Consider the following 21,196-nt stretch of genomic DNA (forward strand, 5'->3'; position numbering starts at 1 on the left):
ATGAAGTAATTAACATCCATACATGTGAAACAAACAGGCACTGTAGGTAGTGATAAAACTGCATGTAACTTTCATTGATGTCATACAAGTAACTTGAAAGACTGCGATGTAACAGCCTCAAAATGCCATAAAAATGTTTTTTTTGTTGTCATGCATCCTTGAGATATTACATGTAAATATTAAAAAATGATTTCCCTGTCTTGGGATGTGCTCCTAAACTTAAAAAAAAAAAAAAAAGAATCTCAAGTTACCTTTAATTTATTAAAATACATAGCTTAAGTTAATGTGCACATAAAGATACAATGCGTTTACAAATCACATCGTTTTATAGGAATGTAAAAATGTAATGCTTTAACTGCTTGAGACAAGTCATTTTGATTTGGTCAAGACAAAACACACACCCCTGCCAGAATTACTCATTATTTATATAAATCTAATTTCATCACTTTATATGAGCATTTTTCATATAAGATAAAAGAAGAATCTATCTAAAACATTCCTGAAGGGATGGATGAAATGTATATATAACCGCCTTTACGAACTAACTGTATGGTTTTATAGTAGAGTGTTGACTGCTGATCTGAGCGTTGTGTTGATTACTCGTCCTTTTGAAGAGAGGTGTAGTATTCGACCAACACCTTCCAGGCCTTGGGGGCCATGAAACCATCGGGAGGGTTCTCTCCGCTCCGAGCCAAGTTCCTCATCTTGGTTCCAGAGATGAACTCAAACTCAGCATGTCTAAGAGACAGGGCAGTATGGAGAGAGTGGGTCAGAGAGTGAGGATAAGTCATTAGAAGTTTTGGGGAGTCTTCCAATATTACAATATTTGCAAATTATACAGTATGATGAGGCCATAATTATACCTGCACAGAAATACCAATAAGGTGGATATAAACACACTGAATCTACAAGGCTGAGTCTCATAATTTATACTGACAGAATTTTTGGAGCTGTCTTTCGATTTAAGGGGAGGCTCTGGCTCAGCAGGTAGAGCAGGTCGTCCACTAACAAGAAGGTCGTTGGTTTGTTTCCCTGGCTCTGCCAGTCTGTATGTCAAAGTGTCCTTGGGCAAGATACTAAACCCCAAATTGCCTCCAATCGCTGTGTGTGTGTGTGTGTGTGTGTGTGTGTGTATATACAGAAAAAAGTGTTCTTTGTATAGAAAAAGCGCTGTGTGAATGTGGCAGTAGTGTAAAGCACTTTGAGTGGTCAATAAGACTAAAAAAGTGCTATATAAGTGCATTCCATTTACCATTTCGACTACAATCTGCTTGCAGTGTCAACAGGATAGGACGTGGGGACATAGATGGTGCACATTTTCATGAAATTCACGTTTTGGTTGAAAAGATTTGGGCCTATAAATGTGTGTGGGAGGATGTTATGTAATGCTGTAGACCTGTAATTTCACAGCAGGTCTAAAAAAAGTGTGGTGACACATTTTAATATAAGAAATTTAAACCCAAAGTAACCAGCGGCATTTGTGATCTACTGCTCTTTGTCCCTTTCATTTGCTCCAGTTTTTCTGCAAATCTTTCTTCACTCACCGCTCTGCGTCATAAAAGTCCATAGCCTTCTTGCTTTTGTTGTAGGCAGCTACCCTGAAGGGGATGATCTCCACAGAGGTGAGGCCCGGGGCCATGGTGAGGACCTTGCCTCCGTGGGTTGGCTCATACAGGTCTTGTTTAGTCTCTGGGTGAGGCATGCCTGCAGGGTCCCGGCCAACAATGTAAAAGTTTGCTCCTGCGATCATTCGGGCTCTGCAGTGCCACTGCACCTGTTGAAAATTGGATCACATGCAGGTTAATATTCAATCACACACACATATCATGGTTTAATGGCTGAACAGTCCACTGACTGTAACATATGACTTAACAATAAGCTACCGCAACACTGCTCCTCACCTCTGTGGGCCCCGCATACATCATAGGTGAGGGGAAGATGGCAACAATGGTGTTGGCTTGTTCCAGGATGCCCTCGTCCAACACAGCAGCATGCTGCTTCATCCGCCAGTCCAGAGGCACGTCATCATCTTTGGTCCAGCCGCCGAGTGGGTGCAGTAGGAGGACTGGATTCTTGTAGCCTCGCTCCAGCAGACGGCGCTTGGTGTCCTGCATAAGCAGGGCGTGGCCGTTGTGGACTGGGTTACGCAGCTGGAATGCAAATACGGCATCTAAGGAGGACAACATGGAGGGGCACAAATACAGTTCACATACCAAGACTGTTTGTAGTTATAGCAGCAGTATTACAATATTTGGGCTGTTGAACTTCATGATTTGTGCAGTCCAAAATATTTGATGGATATTGTGCATTTTTATAGCTGTCACAACAAACATGCTCATCATGCCTTTTACATAACTCAGGTAGACTTTGTTTCATAAATTTGGCATCAAAATTGCTTGTGCTTTGTGTTAAAGGATAGGTCTGTTGATATTCTATAGTTTTCTTACTGTCAACAAATCCTATGATAAGAAAGAAACCCCTACAATGAATTGATCTTACTAAAACGTATCGTCTGGTTAGCCAAAGGCCGACATAGCTTATTTCTCTTTGCCATTGAGCTCCGCTGTGTCCAAAAACTATTAAAAACTCATCAGTGTCACACACTGTTGCACTGGGTGACATCATTACCACCCACAAGAGCATTATTTTGTGTCAATCTCACATATACCATGCTAAATGCTTACTAGTAAACCAAATCTTCAGCAGAAAATAGTCCCCAACAAATGCTATACTTCCTTGTTAAAGTATTGTTCGCTACTGTTCCCAGCTATTGGAAGAAATCAGTTAGCCTATTTTAACAAGAAAAAGTATATATTTTTGAATTGTTTCAAACTGTTCAGTTCCTTAGGAACAAATGCACTTGGGTCTGAGAGCCACAGACAGGAGATGGACGTTGCTGGTTTTGGACTCATCATAGAGAAAACACAGAATATTGTCAGCCAAATCTGTTGAGAACACATCACAACATGCTTGCACCAGTAACAAAACTCAGGATAGGACCACAGAAAAAAAACAAAAATACTGAAAAACAAAAATGACCAAAATACATACTGCATAAATAAATGACACAATCTTGAGCACAGCATTCATATGAAAGTGAACAAGCACGTGAGAATAAAAATGAAAGGTGATCACACATCATTGTTCATCACTTTTCAGACAGATACTGTTCTGTATGTCTCCAGTGATCACTGAACACAAATCACAAACATCGCCATGCAGCTTTAAATTTACCATTTTATTTTTTCATCTGGTCCTTTGTCAAGTGCTTCTGAAAGACAAACGGTTCACTGCTAAACACATTGCTTTCATGTTTACATTTACTTTTTCCCTTGCTGCAAATGATATTTTATTTATGGAATGGTATTAATCAAAAATGTCACATCAGTAGCTACTTACAACTATTTCTTTGCCATTTTTTGTTCCCCAACTGTTACTGTAGTTTTGTTAGTAATTTAGATTTTCTAACCTGCTTTCATGTCTTTGAACCGCTGCTTGAGCTCCTGTGGAGTGAGGCGGTACTGGTCAAGCCCGTCATTCCATTTGATTCGCTCCAGCACCTCCAGGTCGCCCCCCACCAGCCAATCACCTCCCTCCATAACCATCTGTATAAGGTGATGAACAGAGAATACCAGTCATTTTTCCTGACTCAAATATTTACTTGTAAATGCAATTAGTATTAATCTTCATTGCTTTTGAACTGACTTTAATAATGTAATATTTTTTCTGGGGCTTGATTTATGTTTTGTATGCCACAAAAACACAGAGTAGACATTCAATATTGACACAGTAAAAGTAAACAAGGACGTAGGTGCTAAGATCTTGCTAACGGAAGTGCAATCATGTGGCAGACAATGAAATTAAAACTGTGCGTGTTGAAGACATCTGATGAATGCCTTATTACCTTAATGTAAGGGTGCTGTGGACAAGTGGTGCCCCACTGTCTGGCACAGCGTTCCTCCTTGCGGTGTACGTAGAACTCTGGGTTCCTGAGAATAGCCATTCGTGAACCCTGGTACTCCAGAGCTACAGCTGCACAACCGTCCAGCTCCTGCTTGGTCTCGGTGCTGACGGGCAGGACGATGGGAACTGACAAGTTGATGGCCCCACCTGAGACAGAAGAGGACGCCGTGATCTCAACCAGTGAACAAAGGCAAATATTGTTTAAGAGATGTCATTTACACTAAGAAAACAATTACAATGCAAGTCGCGCTCAGCACAACCCATGACTCAGTTCTGATTTATGTTCGGGTATAAGGAGTACTTTTACTCCAAGGGGTACTTGTGCAGTCGCCAGGGGGTATGTGGTAGGATTGTCAAGAGCTGCAATCAATTTTAAAAAATAGAAAATGCAATGTCAGTTAAAAATATCTCTACACAAACTGAGTCAACCGTAACACTTGAAAATGAAATGTCCAGCTTCTCCCTCCCCGGGCGGCAGCTGTAAAAATGCAGACTTGACAAAACCGAACTACATAGTGACCGTTCAACAATATTCACTATTATGTAATTAAAACTGTTCAACAACTCTGAGTCACCCGGTAGGGCTTTGGTTGCAGCAGTTAAAGGTAAAACTAAAGTAATCGTTAATCAGATGCTAACGTCTAACATGCTTGTGTTGGCCCTGTGTTGGACTATGCTGCAGGGGTGTCAGGATTTAAGGCTTACATGGGATGAGATCAGGGTCAAAATACATTTTTATTTATATTGTCCATATATCATGGTCTTAGAAAGAAGCTATTCCGGAAAACAAAAGAAATACATATGTATTTTGAAGATGGTGACATACTGGAAAAATTCAGTAAAACTGACACTTTTGCATTGTCAGAATATATGCAAAAAATGTATTGTAGAGGTAGCTTTTTTATTCTTTCCCTATTTTGCTGCATTTTTGTGCAAAACACATTTTACAGTCTGTTCTTTAGGGACATGTATGACATGTAGTTTGTAGCAGCGGTTTGTTTTTTGTCTTTGGAACATCAACATCAGCTGCAGGAAGTCTTAGTTTAAATGTGGTATGTCTGTTTTTCGTGTCATCCTGTGTGGGGTGGACCACTTCAATGGTATGACATGAAAATTAATGAATCATTCATACTTTGATTCATTCACCCACATTTTTTTTATGATTTAAAAATAATGTCTACAATTATATGTAATCGTGACTTTGGTTCCCAAATTGAAGGGGAACAAGGGTTGGTGCTGCCTTGTGGGCCAGGGTGGTGTAGAGCTAATGTCCTGGCAGTTTTGTCAGAAGAGTAAGTGTGACGGTGCAGTCGCCTCTTACCATCCAGCAGGTTGCCAAAGTGTAAGACCTGGAGGAACTCTCTCTCTCTCATGAAGCCCTTCAGAGGGCTAGCCCAGCCCTCTGCCAAAACCTGCACCCACTGCAGATCCAACTGTGGACAAAGAATAATCACTCATTATCAACAGCCTGAACGGAAGACGATACTGAAGATATTTAACATATGTTCCCACCTCAGGAAAGGCCATGGATTTAATTGCATTGATGGTATTCAGTGTATTACAAATGTTGATACACTAATCAACAAGCCTGTGATTATACTATGAATGAAAAAAAATCAATGAATTATGGAATAATGGCAAGAAGGCTGGATGGTTGGAAAGCAGGCACAGACAATCAGCTGCTTTCTTTTTAAACTCACATATTGGCCCTAAACTTTTGACCTTCAGTGCCTAACCATATAAAAGCCTCATTGTGCTGTGTTTGAATGTGACATGGCTGCTGACATATTTATGATCACTATATTAATTTCCTCACCAAATCAAAGTGAGACGTTCTGAGATAACATGTTGTACACACAGCTTTGGATGAATTATAGACCGAAGATGGGGGTGTTATTATGTTTTCTTTATAAATTGGCTTTCAACATAACTATTGCTGGTTTATTTTCTGACCTCTTATACAACATCATCATATTCAGGGATACTGAGCGTATTAGTGCATATAAATCACTTTGAGTAATCTCTGTATTTTCAATTCTTGCAAATGCTGCAGCTTGAATAAAAGGTAGTTAAAAAGTACCAAGCTAACAGAAATATCTTTCAACTTTATTTCCACTTGTAGAAATTGTATTAACGATCCCATGCACAGTGTTTGAGACAGTATTTTAAAAGCTTAGGCAAGGAATTTAGTGTGTTGCCATATTCAGGACATTGACCAGAAAACAGTCCCAAAGAAAAAAAATGCTAAATAAAAACACAAACATCTATTCTTTTGGTAGAAATTTTCATTCACCTCCAGGGAACTGACCTAAATGGTGGTTTGATGCGAAAATCCGGTGAGTGTGCCTCTGAGTGCCTCAAGCACGTTGCTGTATGCCTGGTAGGCTTTTATGTCTTTATTAGTACCCAGGGGAGTCAGAGCAGTTCATTAGAACACAGGGTCCAAAGAGTGGAGAATGTTTATGGCCTCATCATGAGCAGCTCTCTGCCATGTCCAGTATTGACCCACTTGTCCTTTTGCTGTGTGATAAAAAAAAAAAAAGCCTATATACCGGAGTGGTGAGTTACCTTGGTGATGCTGATGGTGGGAAGCGCATTTGCGTCAGCCGCAGCAAGATTCAGCCTGTTCTCCGGAACAAAGAGTTCATTCACCTCCTCCATGATCTCGCTTGGTACAATATTCTATATACAAGGAGAAAAAGGGAACATTTATCTGACTATTACTTTAGCGATTTATAATCATTTGGTCTATAGAATGTCAAAAAAACTGTGAAAAATGCCCATCACATATTACCCAGATCCCAAAGTGACATCTTCAAATTGCTTGTTTTGTCCAACCAACAGTTCAAAACACAAAGGTATTCGATTTAGTGTCATACTGTGTGTGAAAAGCAGCAAATCTTCACATTTGAGAAGCTGGATCCAGAAAATGTTTATCATTGACTCGATTAATCTAATATCAAAATGTGTGTGTGTATGTGTATGCTTGGTCTTTAATAGTAGATATGACAATTGTAATATTTTGGATATATTTTAAGATAAGAATAAGTGAAAATTGTTCAGAAAATGGTCCAGAAAATAACTGTCAAATGTTCGATATAATTTTATAAAACTTGATTCTACTACGGTATACTTTTGCAGATACCGCTGATATTTGGTGTTAAAAGCCAGGAAGAAATATTCGTAAAACTTTCATGTCACAGCCTACAGTAATTCCTCTGTCGCATTTGCTGATTTAATTTGTCCTCCAGAGTATTGCTAGTTTCCTGTCTTACCACATAGTTTATTGCATTTGGTGAAGAGGGGAGGCATGTGGCAATTACTCAACTTCATGGGAACCTGCTGGGATACATATTGACACAGCTTGCCTCAGGGCTGTTTTTAAGCAATGCACTTACATGCATGCAAATGCAACTTTATAAATTATTCAACCATTAACTACATTTCATCTTCCATTTCTTCTCCTTGACTGGAGTGCTACAATCACAATCATCAATTTTTTCTCTCAACAGCTGCTTTCAAATATACATATATATCAATGACAGCCTGGCTTTGTTACATGAAAAATATCTTTACTGTAGGTTCCTTTTGCATTTAAGTACTATTGAATTCAGCAGGGCATGAGAGTGATTTGAATATTAGTGCAGCTAAATTCCCATCTTGTAAGCTGTGGGGAACAGGAGGCCAATTTTTAAAAATCTTTTCATAAAGCTCGTTGTGTTGACTCAGAATTCTTTTATTAAAAAGTAAGTCACCTCTGCCTCAGTGACGGGGCCGTAAAAAGCTTGGGTACTTCATCAGCAACTTTGACCTCAGCAAAGCAGATGCTTTCTTGTCCTTAAAATGTATTTGTATTGTTGTAGTTACTACAGGTCCATTAATGTATTAATCTATCTATTAATCTGTGAAAGGTGAACATTGCTGTTAGAACAGCAATTTTATTTTGATCTCATATGTTTTAATATTGTGTTCAAGACCTGTACACCTACTTATTCATGAAATTATCAAATCGGCCAATCGAGTAGCGGTAGTGCAATGTATAAAATCATGCAGACTCAGGTCAGAGGCTTCAGTTAAAGTTCACGTCAAACATCAGAAAGGGGGAAACGTGATAAAAGTGACAATTTATCGATCTTCCAATGGCTACTTCCAGCATGAGCATGCACCCTGTCACAAAGCAAAAGTCGCCTCAAACTGGTTTCACGAACAAGATAGTGAGTTCAGTGTACGTCAGTGTACGGCCCCCCAGTCACCGGATCTGAATCCAGGAGAACACATAGCCCATCCTTGACTATACTGAATTTGCTTTATGACATAAGCAGCTTTTTTAAATAGGGATATATTATTCCGTGTACCGAGAGATTTATAGTTATTAGCATTGGAAACTGACATCACTCACAAAAAAGTTCCTTTGTCCACAGTTGAAACCTGTCTGTGCAGTACAGTGAGTCATTGTACTACAAACATCTAGACAAATTTTGAGGGTCAGCATAGAAGCACAAAATTCTCGTCCGTCCCACCCACCTGGTCCCTAAGCAGCTCCAATACTTGGTGGAGGCATTCGTTCACGGAGAGCTCTCCTGTTTTCAGAACAAGCTCTGGCGCCTCTGGACGCTCATAATCTGAATCAATCCCAGTAAAACCTGACAACAAATGTAAAACCATAAAAAGAAATGTCATTGAGACCCCATAACTGTTGACATTCCATTTTTACTTGTATAAGATATAATATGACCACAGTGTGAACACAACTGCCCTGTAGTTGTAGAGAGGGCTTGGCACTACTTAAATAACTCTCATAGTGGTAGCATGCAAAACGGTAGGAGAAAGTTTATTGAGCTGAATATTGTCACACAGACCTTTAATCTCTCCAGCACGAGCCTTCTTGTAAAGTCCTTTTACATCCCTGCTCTCACACACTTCAAGAGGAGCATGGATGAACACCTCGAAAAATGGTAGCCCGGCGCTCGCATGGATCTTCCTCGCCTCAACACGATCCTGTGGAAGAAAATAGTACATATACTTCATTTAGATACAATTTCAAGTGTTGCGGTGTATTCTACACCACTGATACTTTTGACTTTGGATATCTCCTACCCAACTTCATCAGATAAGGTTTTCTTTTCTCAGCTATTTAAATGAACAGATATGCACCATCACATGACTGCAAGTATTAGTGTTTTCTGACCTTTGCGAAAGGAGAGATGAAACTGGTGATGCAAACAAGCCCAGCGTCGGCAAACAGTTTGGCCACCTCAGCAATGCGGCGGATGTTTTCCTCGCGGTCTTCGGCGGAGAAGCCCAGATTCTTGTTCAGGCCATGGCGAATGTTGTCCCCGTCCAGTGAGTAGCAAGGGATAGCATGGGACACGAGATACTCTTCCAGGGCAAAACTGATGGTAGTCTTCCCGGCACCAGACAAACCTTGTGGGGAAATGCAATTACACGTACAAGCATGATGGTGGGTTGAATGAGGCACCGTGTTTAAAATAGTCCATATCAGATTAAACCCCATCCCAGGTATGGTTCCTGTGTGGCAGAAGAATGAGCCACCTCATGACCAGGAAGTGGATATCTTATAAGACTATAATAATTTACCGGTGAGCCAGATGGTACAGCCTCTGAAGCCTCCCCTGGTACCCACCACCTGCCCTCTCTTGCTCCGGCTGACATGGTGGGCCTGGTATACCACATTGGTTGACCTGTTGAGATCCTGAAATAGAAGAACACAGGCTCAGACAGAAGAAAACTGAAGGGGTTCTGGGGGAATTACTAATGGTAAAGATAGCTTGATGTAGAAAAAAGGGCATACAGTAATTGAGAAGTGGCAATAAGCCATCTTACTGTGCTACATCTAAATGTATTCAGCTCAGATCATGTTAGCTATGTTATGCAACACACACATACCATGATGACTTGGATAAAAATGTAGAAACAGTAGCTGATGCCATACGAATTAACAAAACTTATTACTGCATTGTGCTAACTTACATGTCGTGGTTATTTGCATAGCAGTTAGAACTAGGTCTAGCATAGCATGACTGGTTCTACATGCCCTGCTCAAAGTAACTATGTGGACCAGGCTCTGGATAAATGAGGCTGTATTGACTTCTAGAGGGGAGGGGTAGAGGAGGGAGCCATGGAAGGGATGGAGGGAGGGAGAGGACTGACTGGACAATGTGTCCAGTGTGCTGCCTGCAGCCCAGCGATGATGTGGCAGTGCTCATGCCCACACGTTCGCCCTCTGCACCCACTCTCCCTTTTTCCCTGCATCCATCCCAAGGCTTCACTTATTTCATATTCACCCCCCCCCCCCCCACCACCACCACCCCAACTCCTCCTCCCCCTCCTCCTCTCAATCACTATCCCCTTTTGCCTACAACCTGTCTTCCACACCTCCACCCAGTCTTACAGCATCACACATAAAGGTGTGTTTCAGTCAAGGATGTGGGGGAGAATCACCACACAAAGTTTTCATTTACGGCTGTCTTCCGATTTGAGGAGGCGTTGCATAAATTTGCTGGGTTTATAGATTACCAATCCGGGCATTGCTGGTATTGAAAAATAGAATTCACACCAAATATGATTCATTGGTGAGTTGAAAAGTTTAAAAAAAAAAAAAAAAAAAAAAGGGTCGCTGTTGTATGACAAAGGTGTGACATTCAATGCAGCAGAAGGATGTAAATATATACTTCTGCCCTGACCCCTGACTTTAAGGGGCGTTTATGTACTTGTACACATCATCAGTTAACAGTAAAACACGTACTCTGTATGCTCTGTATGATGAGTACAGTCTTCCTCAAATGGCACATAGTCTACAGTTTGTGCAAGTATACACCCGAATTACACGGGTGAGCTGTAGACAAACAGTCCATGTTCTCCAAAAGACAGGAGACACTTTCTCTCCTCCCATTGAAGACTCAAGCTGGCAACACACCGCCCCTCTTCCTGCCTTTCTACCTTTCAACCGTCATGAAAAACACGACGCATTTTTTGGCATTTCAAAACTGTGAATTTACTTGAGAGAAAATTTCAAGACCAAGACCCACCTTTTTAGACATGCTTTTATCCAAAAGCATGACTTCGCTTCACATTATTAAACTTATTTCATTTTAATCCTTTTTTTTTTGTACCTCTTCTCTCATTTCATTTCACTTGCTTTTACATTTAACTGCCCTGTGGAGAAAGGACTTTCAGCTGAATTCCTGAATAAGAAATATGCTATAAACTCTTGTTATTAATCTGGAAAACATTATGTAACTCTTTCCTGTTGCTCCTAGTTCAGCCTACATGCTTTTCCTCGGGAGATCACAACAGGTAAAACTAAGATAATAAATGTTCTGAAATTTCTCAACTGAACACATACATGCAATAATGGAAATAGTCAAGATTTTTTGTCAAATTAACGCTAACGCTTTGGGTCACTAAACAACTCACTCAACAGTATGTATTAAATTATGCTGATTTTAGGGCTGCAACTAATGAGTATTTCCATCATCAGTTAGTCTACAATTTTCTTAAATAGTCATTTTGTCTATAAAATGTCAGAAACCTGTGAAAAATGCCACAGTTACACATTTAAACACATTTGATTGTTGTCCAATCCCCATCATATTCACTTTACAGTGGAATAAAACAGTGATAAGCAGCAAAGACTCACATTTAAGAAGCTGGTTTCACATTTTTGACTAAAAATAGTCCCTGATACTCAGCTCTGTGTTAGTTTTTTTTTTGTTGGGATTAGTGTCCCACACTGTCTGCATCTGCCCTCACACTGGACAAAGACACATGGCTGGTTGTGCCTGCCGCTTTCTTGCTGTTCTCATTTGTGGGATAACTCAACACACAGCGGGGTCCAAAAGTCTGAGACCACCTTCCCAGCGGCGGTGTCAGACTTTCTGTCAGACCCCCTCTGTATGTACTCGAACTTAGCCGCGTTCCTATGCAGCATCAGCCCTGCCATCCCCACCTCACAGTGGCTCCTTTCTCCCCCCCCCCTCACAAGACGCCCTGTGTTATGAATGGGCCGAACAGACACGGATACCTCACTGCAACAACCAGCCCCATTCAGAGTCCAGGCATGTCGGTAACCATCACATCTGGCAGTGCAGGAAAGAGGCATACAAGTGAACAGAGGACGAGCTTTTAAAGCAAAGATCCAGCGTTACTCGGGTGGGGGGAAAAAAAAGTCATCTATTGTGCCTACTTTTTCGCTGCCTTTTTCTATGTGATCGCACCGGACGTCAGCGGTGAGAGCGTCGTCATTAACTTGAACTTACAGCGGATAGTCGGAGTGTGATAACTGTGAATTAAGAAGACACTTATTTGACACATACTTGTGAGGAGTTTTGACCACATCTCGGACGCTGCCCCCTTGACACTTCTCCTCTCTCCCCGTTATCTCCGCATCCACTTACCGTACGAAGCTTTTTCACTCCGGACATTTCGTGCGAGCGTAACACCGCCGAGGGACTGCTGAACACCGGGCTTCACACACACACACACACACACACACACATACACACACGGTCCTGGCTGTTGGTGGGGGGGGGGAGTCTGCCGCTCACTCGACTCGTAGCCCCGAAACTTTTGGCTATGGTACTCGAAGAAAGACGAAGGGGGCTTTTAAAAGGGACTTCCAAGACACGTAGCATTCCGCTGGCCCAGCCTCTGGCCCTCCTCCTCCTCCGCCGTCCAGAAATCTGCATAATTTGCCGGATACTAGCCAATACTCAGGCATAACGACACGACGGGGCTGAGCGTCGACACCGGCAGGACTGGGCCCCGGAGGTTGGGCATGACATTCCCTCACACTGGTGCTTTGTCCGAGCAACGTTAGCACAGCCTCTGCCACGGAATGGCTAATAGGACGCCCCGTTACAGTAAAATCTCGATCGCACGGCTTTGGAGCGGAGCCGGTAGAAAGCACATTAGCTCGCCTCGAACCGGGGGGGGCTGGGTGGGGGGGAGGGGGCACCGTTAGAGGTAACAGTGAAGCTAGCTCGTTTCAGTTACGCTAGCCGAGTTCCGTCGAAGCAAAATGGCAGAGAGTATACGCCGCCGTCCTCTTCTGGCTTGAAATAATGTCACTTCGTTGATGTCATTCCGCAGAAGTGTTTCGTACAAACATGTAGTAACCTCGCTCTATAGCGGGTTAGAGGTTAAAGGTCACGGTTAGAGGTGAGCCAGGTGTGTTTAACGTCCATTAAGAAAAGGCTCTTTACAGTCGGTTGTCCATATTAGATATGCACTAACACATTTTGTGAAGTCAGTCATCAACGGTGTCTCTTTGGGTCTCAAACGCAGTCGTTCTGCGTGTATCTTATGGTTCGCTGTCGTTGTACGGGTGGAAAACAAACAAACAAAAAATACACACTTCAGAAGTGCTGCAGTGTCGGTGGGTGTTGTGCCAGTGCCGACCCACACCGACACCCTCTCTGTGTGTGACACTGTGACCAAAAGGCTCACACTCACTAATAACTTCATGGGGTTTAATGGTTGTTTAATAGTGGCTTTGTAGGCGGTTAGTAAATCATTCGCCGTTCACGAGAATGACTTCTGGATTGCCAGTCTGCGGAAAAGGTCCTCTGGCAAGTGCTTATCCCTTTGATTTAGTGATCAGGGCAGTTGCACGAAATGGGTTTCTCACTTTCTAATAAGTTGCCAGGCCTGCAGTTATCAGCTAAGTAAATCATCAGTGAAAGATTTTGATCCATCCGATCTGCAGTTGTAATAGTTTTAAAAGTCACTAAATGGATTTTGGAAAAACCTGGAAAGGCTTAAGTTGTTATTTTTACTGGCACTCATCTGCAAAGAATTACTAAATGATTAACCATTAATAAAGCCATTAGTTACAACTTACAACTCCATGTAAAGGGTGGCTGACCGCACAATTTTAAATCTAGCAGCCACAAATGGCAGCACACTTCAGTTCAGGAAATGTTTCGGTGCTTCTTGACAAAATAATGAATACAGATATATAAAATTCCTATGCCGAAAATGTGTACACTGCAAAAATACATTCTTTAATTTATGCTCTAAGCAATACTGGAGTAGTAATACTGTGATGGTACAGGTGAACTTGAAGTTAAATTTCTAGGCTGGGATCACTGGCTGTTTCGGTGTCACCAAATCTCCCTTTTCTCAGGCACAGGACGAAGGGAGTGAAAAAATGCTTCTTTCTTGATTAATTCAGATAAAAGGCCAGGTCAAAAAGTGATATGCTCATGATTTACATAGGAAAAGCATTCAGACTAAGATGCTCTCATTAGGAACACAATTTTCACTCCATTTTGTGAATAAAACACAATAAAGCTAAATATAATGTCTTCTTTTCCAGAATCCACACTGTCTGCCTAAACCTCAGCAGGATGCTTGAACAGCTGACACTCATTCTCAAAGTCACAGCCGTTGAGCAGTTCTCTGTAGTGCTCTCTGACATCTTGATAGAGCGGCACGGAGGCCCGCTGGTCGGTTAAACTGGGGAAAGTCACGGGCTTCTCGTTGAGCAGTGGCTGCAGTCTCAGGTCGCCTCCCCCACAGTCGTATAGAACCAGGAGTAGGTTAGCTGCATAGGGCAACATGTGGCTGGTGCGGAAGGAGCGTTGGGTCTGCGTGGCGTAGTTTGTCGATGTCAGGGCATCACTGTCCTTGAAGAAGCCCAGCAGGGTAAGCAATGGCAGGATGGTTTCTGCATGGCCGACCTGGACTGTCACGGCTTCGGTCACCTGCTGGCCTGACCTGACATATAGCATATACAACATCAGTCTCAGGTCTAACACAGAATGAGCTCTGCTTGAAAAAATTTCAAGAAGTGTTGAATTAAATTATCCATTAATGGATTTGTTGATCTGCATTAAGTTAATTGCCAACAACTTTGGACATGGCTAATAGTTGAAGATGTTTATTAAGCAAAAATACCAAACAATCAGGCGTCAGCTTCTCAAGTGTGAGGATGTGCATTTTTTTAAATCATTGAAAATCAAACAACTTTGGACAAACCAAGACATTCAGAAACATCACGTTTGGCTCTTGGCATTTTTTTTACTACTTTTGGACATTTTGTAGACTAAACAAAATAACTGATGAATTAACTGATAATGAAAAGAGTCGTTGCAGTCTTAGTAGATATCACATGAAACATCTATTTCTGGCCTCATATTAACTCAGGAACTGATTTTGGTCAGTAGTTTAGAGAGAAGAAAATTATAACCAGGCTGATAATACAAAAAAAAAAAAAAAAAAAGGAATTAAAAGTGTTTACATGCATTTAAGTAACCAGGGAACAGCCCAGTGGTGTCTATAGTTGTGACTATACCACTCTTATTTTGTACATCTGAGTGGAGGGACACATTTTAGACCTCCATAATAGTAACTATGGGATATGGCAAGTCTTGAACTATGTTACTAGTTTGAAAAATATGGATATAAAGGAAAGTAAATCCTCTTGCCAACAGCAAAAGTAAAACAACAGATATTTATGCAGTTTTTCAAAAGAATAAATAAATAAATAAAAATCTCTGTAATGCTCCAGCTAAAGTTTGCCACAGCTCCTAAGGCTTTTTGTCAAAAAAATAAATAAATAAAAATCACATCACCATAAAGAATGGAAACCTGTAACTCAGAGGCAAATGAATAGGGTGTGGACACAAAACCAGCAATTAACAATTTCTTAATTATTTGTAACTGGACCCATGACATCGTGTTACTTTCTGTGTGTGCGTGTGTAGTGCAGTATGTTGGGCTTTTGTCACTTTAAAACGTTGACGTGTTCTCTTTGCGTTCCTTCAGTTGTCTGACGTTGTGCTATTGTGTGTTCGCTCAGATTCAAGTGTTACAGTTAGTCACACATCATACATTTGTGATATTTTCCATAATTTGCCAGGGGTCCACACCTTCAAATTAGCCTCCATGGCCAGTAGAGCTTGGGAACTGAACCTGTTGGCCAGTTCTTGGCAACAGTGATGGACACAGACCCATGTGTCTCATTCTACTACTCTGTGTCTTACCATGCAGTTATTTAAAGGATATGATTGGTGATATTGTATATTTTTCTTATTGTCAACAAACCCCACGAAAAGACAAAAACAAACAACAAACGGATCTTACTAACAAGTGTTGTCTGTGTATCCGAAGCCTGATATGGCTTCTTCTCTAGAGCTCCATTGTTTTCCAAAAACTTTAGAAAAACACATCAGTGAGCCACATCGTTGCACTGGCCGACACGTTCCTTCATTACAATGAACATGGGCACTGTGGGTTATTTTGAGTCAATCTCGCATACACCTTCCTACACCCACAAATACTCACTATCACACAAAATGTGTATTAATCCACGGCTGAAAACAGTCCCCAACAAATGACCAGCATGTTTAATGTCTCTTGTAGGAACAAATGGTCTCGGGCTGAAAGCTAAAGACAGCGTGAGGATGTTGGAAAATATTGAGAGACGTACTAATGCATTGTTGGTGTTGGTCTTTTCAGGGGATTTGTTGACAATAAGAAAAAAATAGAGTTTTACGCTGCCTTTCATTTTTTCGGTACCCAAGAACATTTTAAGTTTTACTCACTGGTTCTCGGTGGCTGCTTTCTCCAGCCGACTGAAGACATCATGGAAGAGAATGCAGCTTGACTTACTGTTAATATCATAACCATAGCTTCTTTTCCAGAATTGCTTCAGATCATTTGCATACTCCATAACCTGTTGAACCAGACAGTACAAATAACTGCTAATCCGGACGTGGGGTGGGCTTTATGTGAAGAAAAAAAGATAGAAATCTTTCAGTCTTTCCTCAAGCAAGGTAACGTTTCAGGCTACTATAAGTGTTAGGTCAGGTTGTAACACAAGACACAAAGCACTCTTTGTGACATGGATAATACCAAACAGTTCCTCAGTAGAGAATGCCTTACCTACTACTTATTTCTAAAACAAGTAGGAGGTAAGGCAGGAGTTTTTCTTTAACTTAGTAATGCAACAGATGTAATACTGTATAGGGCCTCTAGCTGGAATTAATATGCAGCCCCTTATCCGGCTCTGACTTTTAAATTCAGGTTTAAAAAAACTAAACAAACAAATAGATTAGATATAATCAAGATTTTGCCCTACTAAGGTGTCTTTGGTGGCATTGTTCCTCACATGATTTGAGGGTCTAAGACTGATGGCGCTGGGTACTCTTACTTAAGTCTGTTAGTTTGCTTTATTCTGTTTTTTTCCCGCCTTAAATCTTGGAACATTTCCTTGCTGATCCTTTCGAGGTTTTCTGTTTCTTGCAGACTTGCTATTGATAAAATTACACAAGGTTTTAGCAAATCATTGTACACATTGTGATTAAAAAGAAAAAATGGACATTAATATGGATATTTTTGCATTCTGAAATTCAGGGCAGTTTTGGAAAAGTGTCTCCTTCTGTAGGAAGACATCTTATGTGTCCATGTCGCAATAATGATTAACAGTAAATTAGGTGAAAAACAAGAAGTTCATGTTACTGAACTATCAACATTTCTTCCTGCCCTCGTTTTGGACTGAAACCTGCATGCTTTCAAAGTTGAATAACAGACATTTGAGGTCATTGCAACATTGAATATATAATGATTAAATAGCTGAGGCCCGTACCTTTGCATCGACCTCATCGAAGAGCTGACACCAGGGCGAGTTCACTGTCCTGATGGCAAACTCGTAAGCACAAAAGTAAAATGCAGCTTCAGCCATATCTAGGAGAAAGGTTGCAGTGAAATGTTAATAAGAAGTGAAATCCGACAAGACGGGCGGCCTTTATAACAAACATAAATGAAAGCACTGGGAAATGTTTCCTCAAACCAAACACCATGGTATGTTTTGTTTAACTGCAACACCGAGTGAACACTGCCTAAAGGTCAATAAATTACTAACTTGGTAGGAGCCCTGACATTTTCAAATTAGAAAACAGCTCCACCTACTGTGCAGACACTCAAAGACATGCTCTGCATTCAGAAAACATTAATATCTAATGCTTTATTTTACAGGTCACTTCACAGTCTAATTTGTTACTAATTATTTGGAAAATGTAGACAGTATTAAATTGGTACACTTTGAATTAATTATGTACAATGAACTGTGAGTGGGACATTGGGAGGATTTTAGCAAGTGCATAGCAGATGAGTTGAATATGCAAAAATTTGCTCAATATTGAGGGAAGAGAAAGTTTTTCAATGATAAATGAATAATGAATTGATTTAAATGGGGCAGCTTTTAAGGAAATTCCTCTGAAAGTAAGAAACTGTGTATAAACTCAACACATCTAACTAAACAATAATGCTCAATAACGTTGTTTCTATTTTCCATATTCTCAGTACCTAATTACAAAGTTTTTTTCCAGAAAATCCCTTGGGAAATTACAGATATGTAAAATAAAAAGTGACCATTTCCTCTGCTTGGAATATAGGACATATACTCGATCAGGACAATAGTAGCTCTTTTCCTTTGGGTACCTGTCAAGTAACAGATCTGGGATCTATATTCAGTTTTATTCATACATTTAAGAAACTTAAACACATTGTACACTAAAATAAAGATAAATAAATCAGAGTAACATGCTTGTATTGGAAAAGATCGCCCTAACACAAATTTGACCACCCCCTGAGTAAAATGTAACTAAGTTGTACATTTACGCCACACTGTACTTAAGCAGTTCTGTTTAGTTTTTAACCATTGGGTTGACTCTCAGTTTTGATACTTATACTTTACTTGAGTACTTCCATTCTAAGTTACTTCCTACTACTACTACTACACTACATTTAGTTGACAGCTTACCTTGAAGCTCAAGCGTTTATAAAACAAAAACAAAAAACATTGCCATGGACCAAACACACCACTAAATGGCACTTAAACATCAATGAATTAGTTAAAATAGTCCAATAATACATTATACTGTGTACTGATATTATGCAGAGGGCTGCATTATCAATGTGGGTCTCTTTGCAAAATATAGTGAAGCTCCCATCTATAGTATAGTGTGCTGTTTGCACTGTACTTGGTTGGAGCAAGGAGCCCAATAGCAAGCGTTTACCCTGAGCCCCCAGGCAGGTTGATCTGGCCATATTTAACACACTCACAGGGGTATTATTTCATTGTGAGCACTTTTAAATTTGGTGCTTTGAGCACATTTGGCGGAAAAAACTTTTGTGCATTTACTTAAAGAAGATTTTGAATACAGGACCCTTTACTTGTAATTGGGTGTTTTAAAAATGTTGTGATTGGTATTTTGCTGAAATAAAGGATATGAACACTGACCGTCTGTGATGGCGTTGTATGGGACACTGAGACGGTCTGCGATCTTCTCCTCGACCCTCCTCATCTCGGCTCCCCGCTTGAACTTGTCCACCTCTGTCAGGGCCGTGGGGTTGTTATCGACCTCCTGCACAAACCTGGTGCACTTGTCGAAAAACCTCATGAGCGCATCGTTCACGGCGTGGTCGAACTCCTTATCTGGGTGGAGGGGGGAAGGAAAGGGTTACTGCAAATGCATCTGAGTCGTGAGCAGTGACGGCGTGGCTACCGCGCTCGTACCTCTGATGGCCCACAGCTCCGTGAGTCCAGCCTTGAAGGACAGTGTGCTGTTGACACACCTGTGCTTCGAGCTGGTCATGAATCTGATGAGTCCGCCTCGAAGGTTCTCCTCTGAAATCAGCGAGGGGAACAGCTTGGACAGCCTGACGGCCAGGTGCTTGTGATCGCTCACTCCTTTCTGGACGAGTCGGCCGTCCATGTCCTCGGTGTACCACATCGTCCACTGGGTCTTGATCTCGCGCAGCCAGCTGTCCTGGCCAGAGGCGCTGCTCTTGACGAGGTCGTAAAGCCTCTGCATCTTCTTGACGTTTTTGGCGGTCGGGTATCTGGTGCCGTGTCTTATAATGGCAGTCAGATGAATTTCGCGACATTGCGCAGACGGAGGCTGTAAAATCGACCTGTTTACAGCGAGTATGTCCTCCACGAGATACGGATTCACTTCCTCATACCTCCCCTTCGTGCTGAAATATTTGGCGATGGCCGGTATGTCTGGGTTGTCCTCGGGAACCACGTTAATGCGGAAGCAGTAGCAAAAGACGGCGATGGTGGCGAGATGAACGACACTGATTTTCCATAACAGGGTCGGCATGATGCGGCCAAATGCGTCGCCGTGTTTGGCCGTGTGCGGCCCCCACCCACCAGACCCAGAGCCGATCGACGTCGATGCGGGGCTGCCCAATCACCGCGGGACACAGAGGGTGTGATGGACTTTGAACGTCGGGTCAAAAATCTGGTCCTAAGACCTGAGTTGTTTTAGTTGCTGCTGTGCTGATTTGTCAATGGAGACGTGTTTCATCGAATTGCCTCCTTTTTCTCTTTTTTGTCGAGTCGGTAACACACAGAAAAACCTCGGACGAGGTCATCCACCATACTGGCTGCTTTAGGGCTGCAGCCGACTATTATTTTTTCGTTATCAATACATCTGAGTGATTTTCCTTAATAACTGGTTGATTGTTCATGCAATAAAATGTCAGGAAACAGGGAAAAATGGCCATCATTAATCCCCGAAGCCCAAGTTAACACATTAAAATAGCTTTGTTTTGTCAGACAAGCTGTCAAAAACCTAGTTACGTTGTTCACTGTTCATGAAACTAGCAAATGTTCACATTAGAGAAGCTGGAAGTTGGTGAATTTTTGGCATTTTTGCTTAAAAATTCAATAGAACAATAAATCGGTTTTCAAAATTGTTACGAGTTAACGTTCTGTCAATCAACTATTTGATTAATCAACTAATCATTCCAGCTATAGAGCAGTGTTTGGTCTCTGGGTGCCAGGGGAAATAATGAAAATGCCATGTATAGTGTTATTAATAAAGGCCCAACAAGAAATTTTTTGCCCTGGGCCCCCCAAGGAGATTGGCCACTTTTTAATACGTTTTACGTTTTTTTATTCTTGTGCTTATGTGCATTTTATTTCTAAAGGTGCCTTTAAAAAATGTTATAAAACTAGTCATGTAGCACTGATTTACCCTGTAGCTAAAAATACTATATTCTTCCATAATTTTTTTTATAGAGACCTATGGTGCATTCAGAATGACATATGAATTTAGAGGCTTTTATTGTATCTCCTGCAACTTGAAAAATTTCTTTGTAGTTTGCCAGCAGTGAACCATGTTTAAAGAAAATCCCTTTCCAAGATCAACGTTACACCAGAAACATACCCTGGAGGTGCATGGCACTCTTGCCATGA

The 21,196-nt window shown here is 41.2% G+C and overlaps 2 protein-coding genes across 2 annotated transcripts; both read right to left on the reverse strand.

Annotated features, from left to right (window-relative positions):
• Positions 1-219: 219 nt before the first annotated feature.
• Positions 220-12,815, reverse strand: LOC120796965 (bifunctional 3'-phosphoadenosine 5'-phosphosulfate synthase 2-like). Its single transcript, XM_040140203.1, has 12 exons — positions 12,381-12,815; positions 9,562-9,676; positions 9,152-9,387; positions 8,823-8,961; positions 8,488-8,606; positions 6,532-6,645; positions 5,285-5,396; positions 3,905-4,110; positions 3,470-3,605; positions 1,902-2,170; positions 1,545-1,774; positions 220-738 (listed from the first exon to the last, which is right to left on the reverse strand). The coding sequence occupies exons 1-12, from the start codon at positions 12,405-12,407 to the stop codon at positions 597-599; spliced, it is 1,845 nt and encodes a 614-aa protein (XP_039996137.1). The 5' UTR covers positions 12,408-12,815; the 3' UTR covers positions 220-596.
• A 623-nt stretch (positions 12,816-13,438) lies between these two features.
• On the reverse strand, positions 13,439-20,254 carry minpp1a (multiple inositol-polyphosphate phosphatase 1a). Its single transcript, XM_040139170.1, has 5 exons — positions 19,508-20,254; positions 19,232-19,426; positions 17,576-17,673; positions 16,533-16,663; positions 13,439-14,703 (listed from the first exon to the last, which is right to left on the reverse strand). Exons 1-5 carry the CDS (start codon positions 20,094-20,096, stop codon positions 14,319-14,321), a joined length of 1,398 nt encoding a protein of 465 aa, XP_039995104.1. The 5' UTR covers positions 20,097-20,254; the 3' UTR covers positions 13,439-14,318.
• Between the last annotated feature and the right edge of the window lie 942 nt (positions 20,255-21,196).

The sequence above is a fragment of the Xiphias gladius genome, chromosome 11 (genome assembly GCF_016859285.1).
Source record: "Xiphias gladius isolate SHS-SW01 ecotype Sanya breed wild chromosome 11, ASM1685928v1, whole genome shotgun sequence".
NCBI lineage: Eukaryota > Metazoa > Chordata > Actinopteri > Istiophoriformes > Xiphiidae > Xiphias > Xiphias gladius.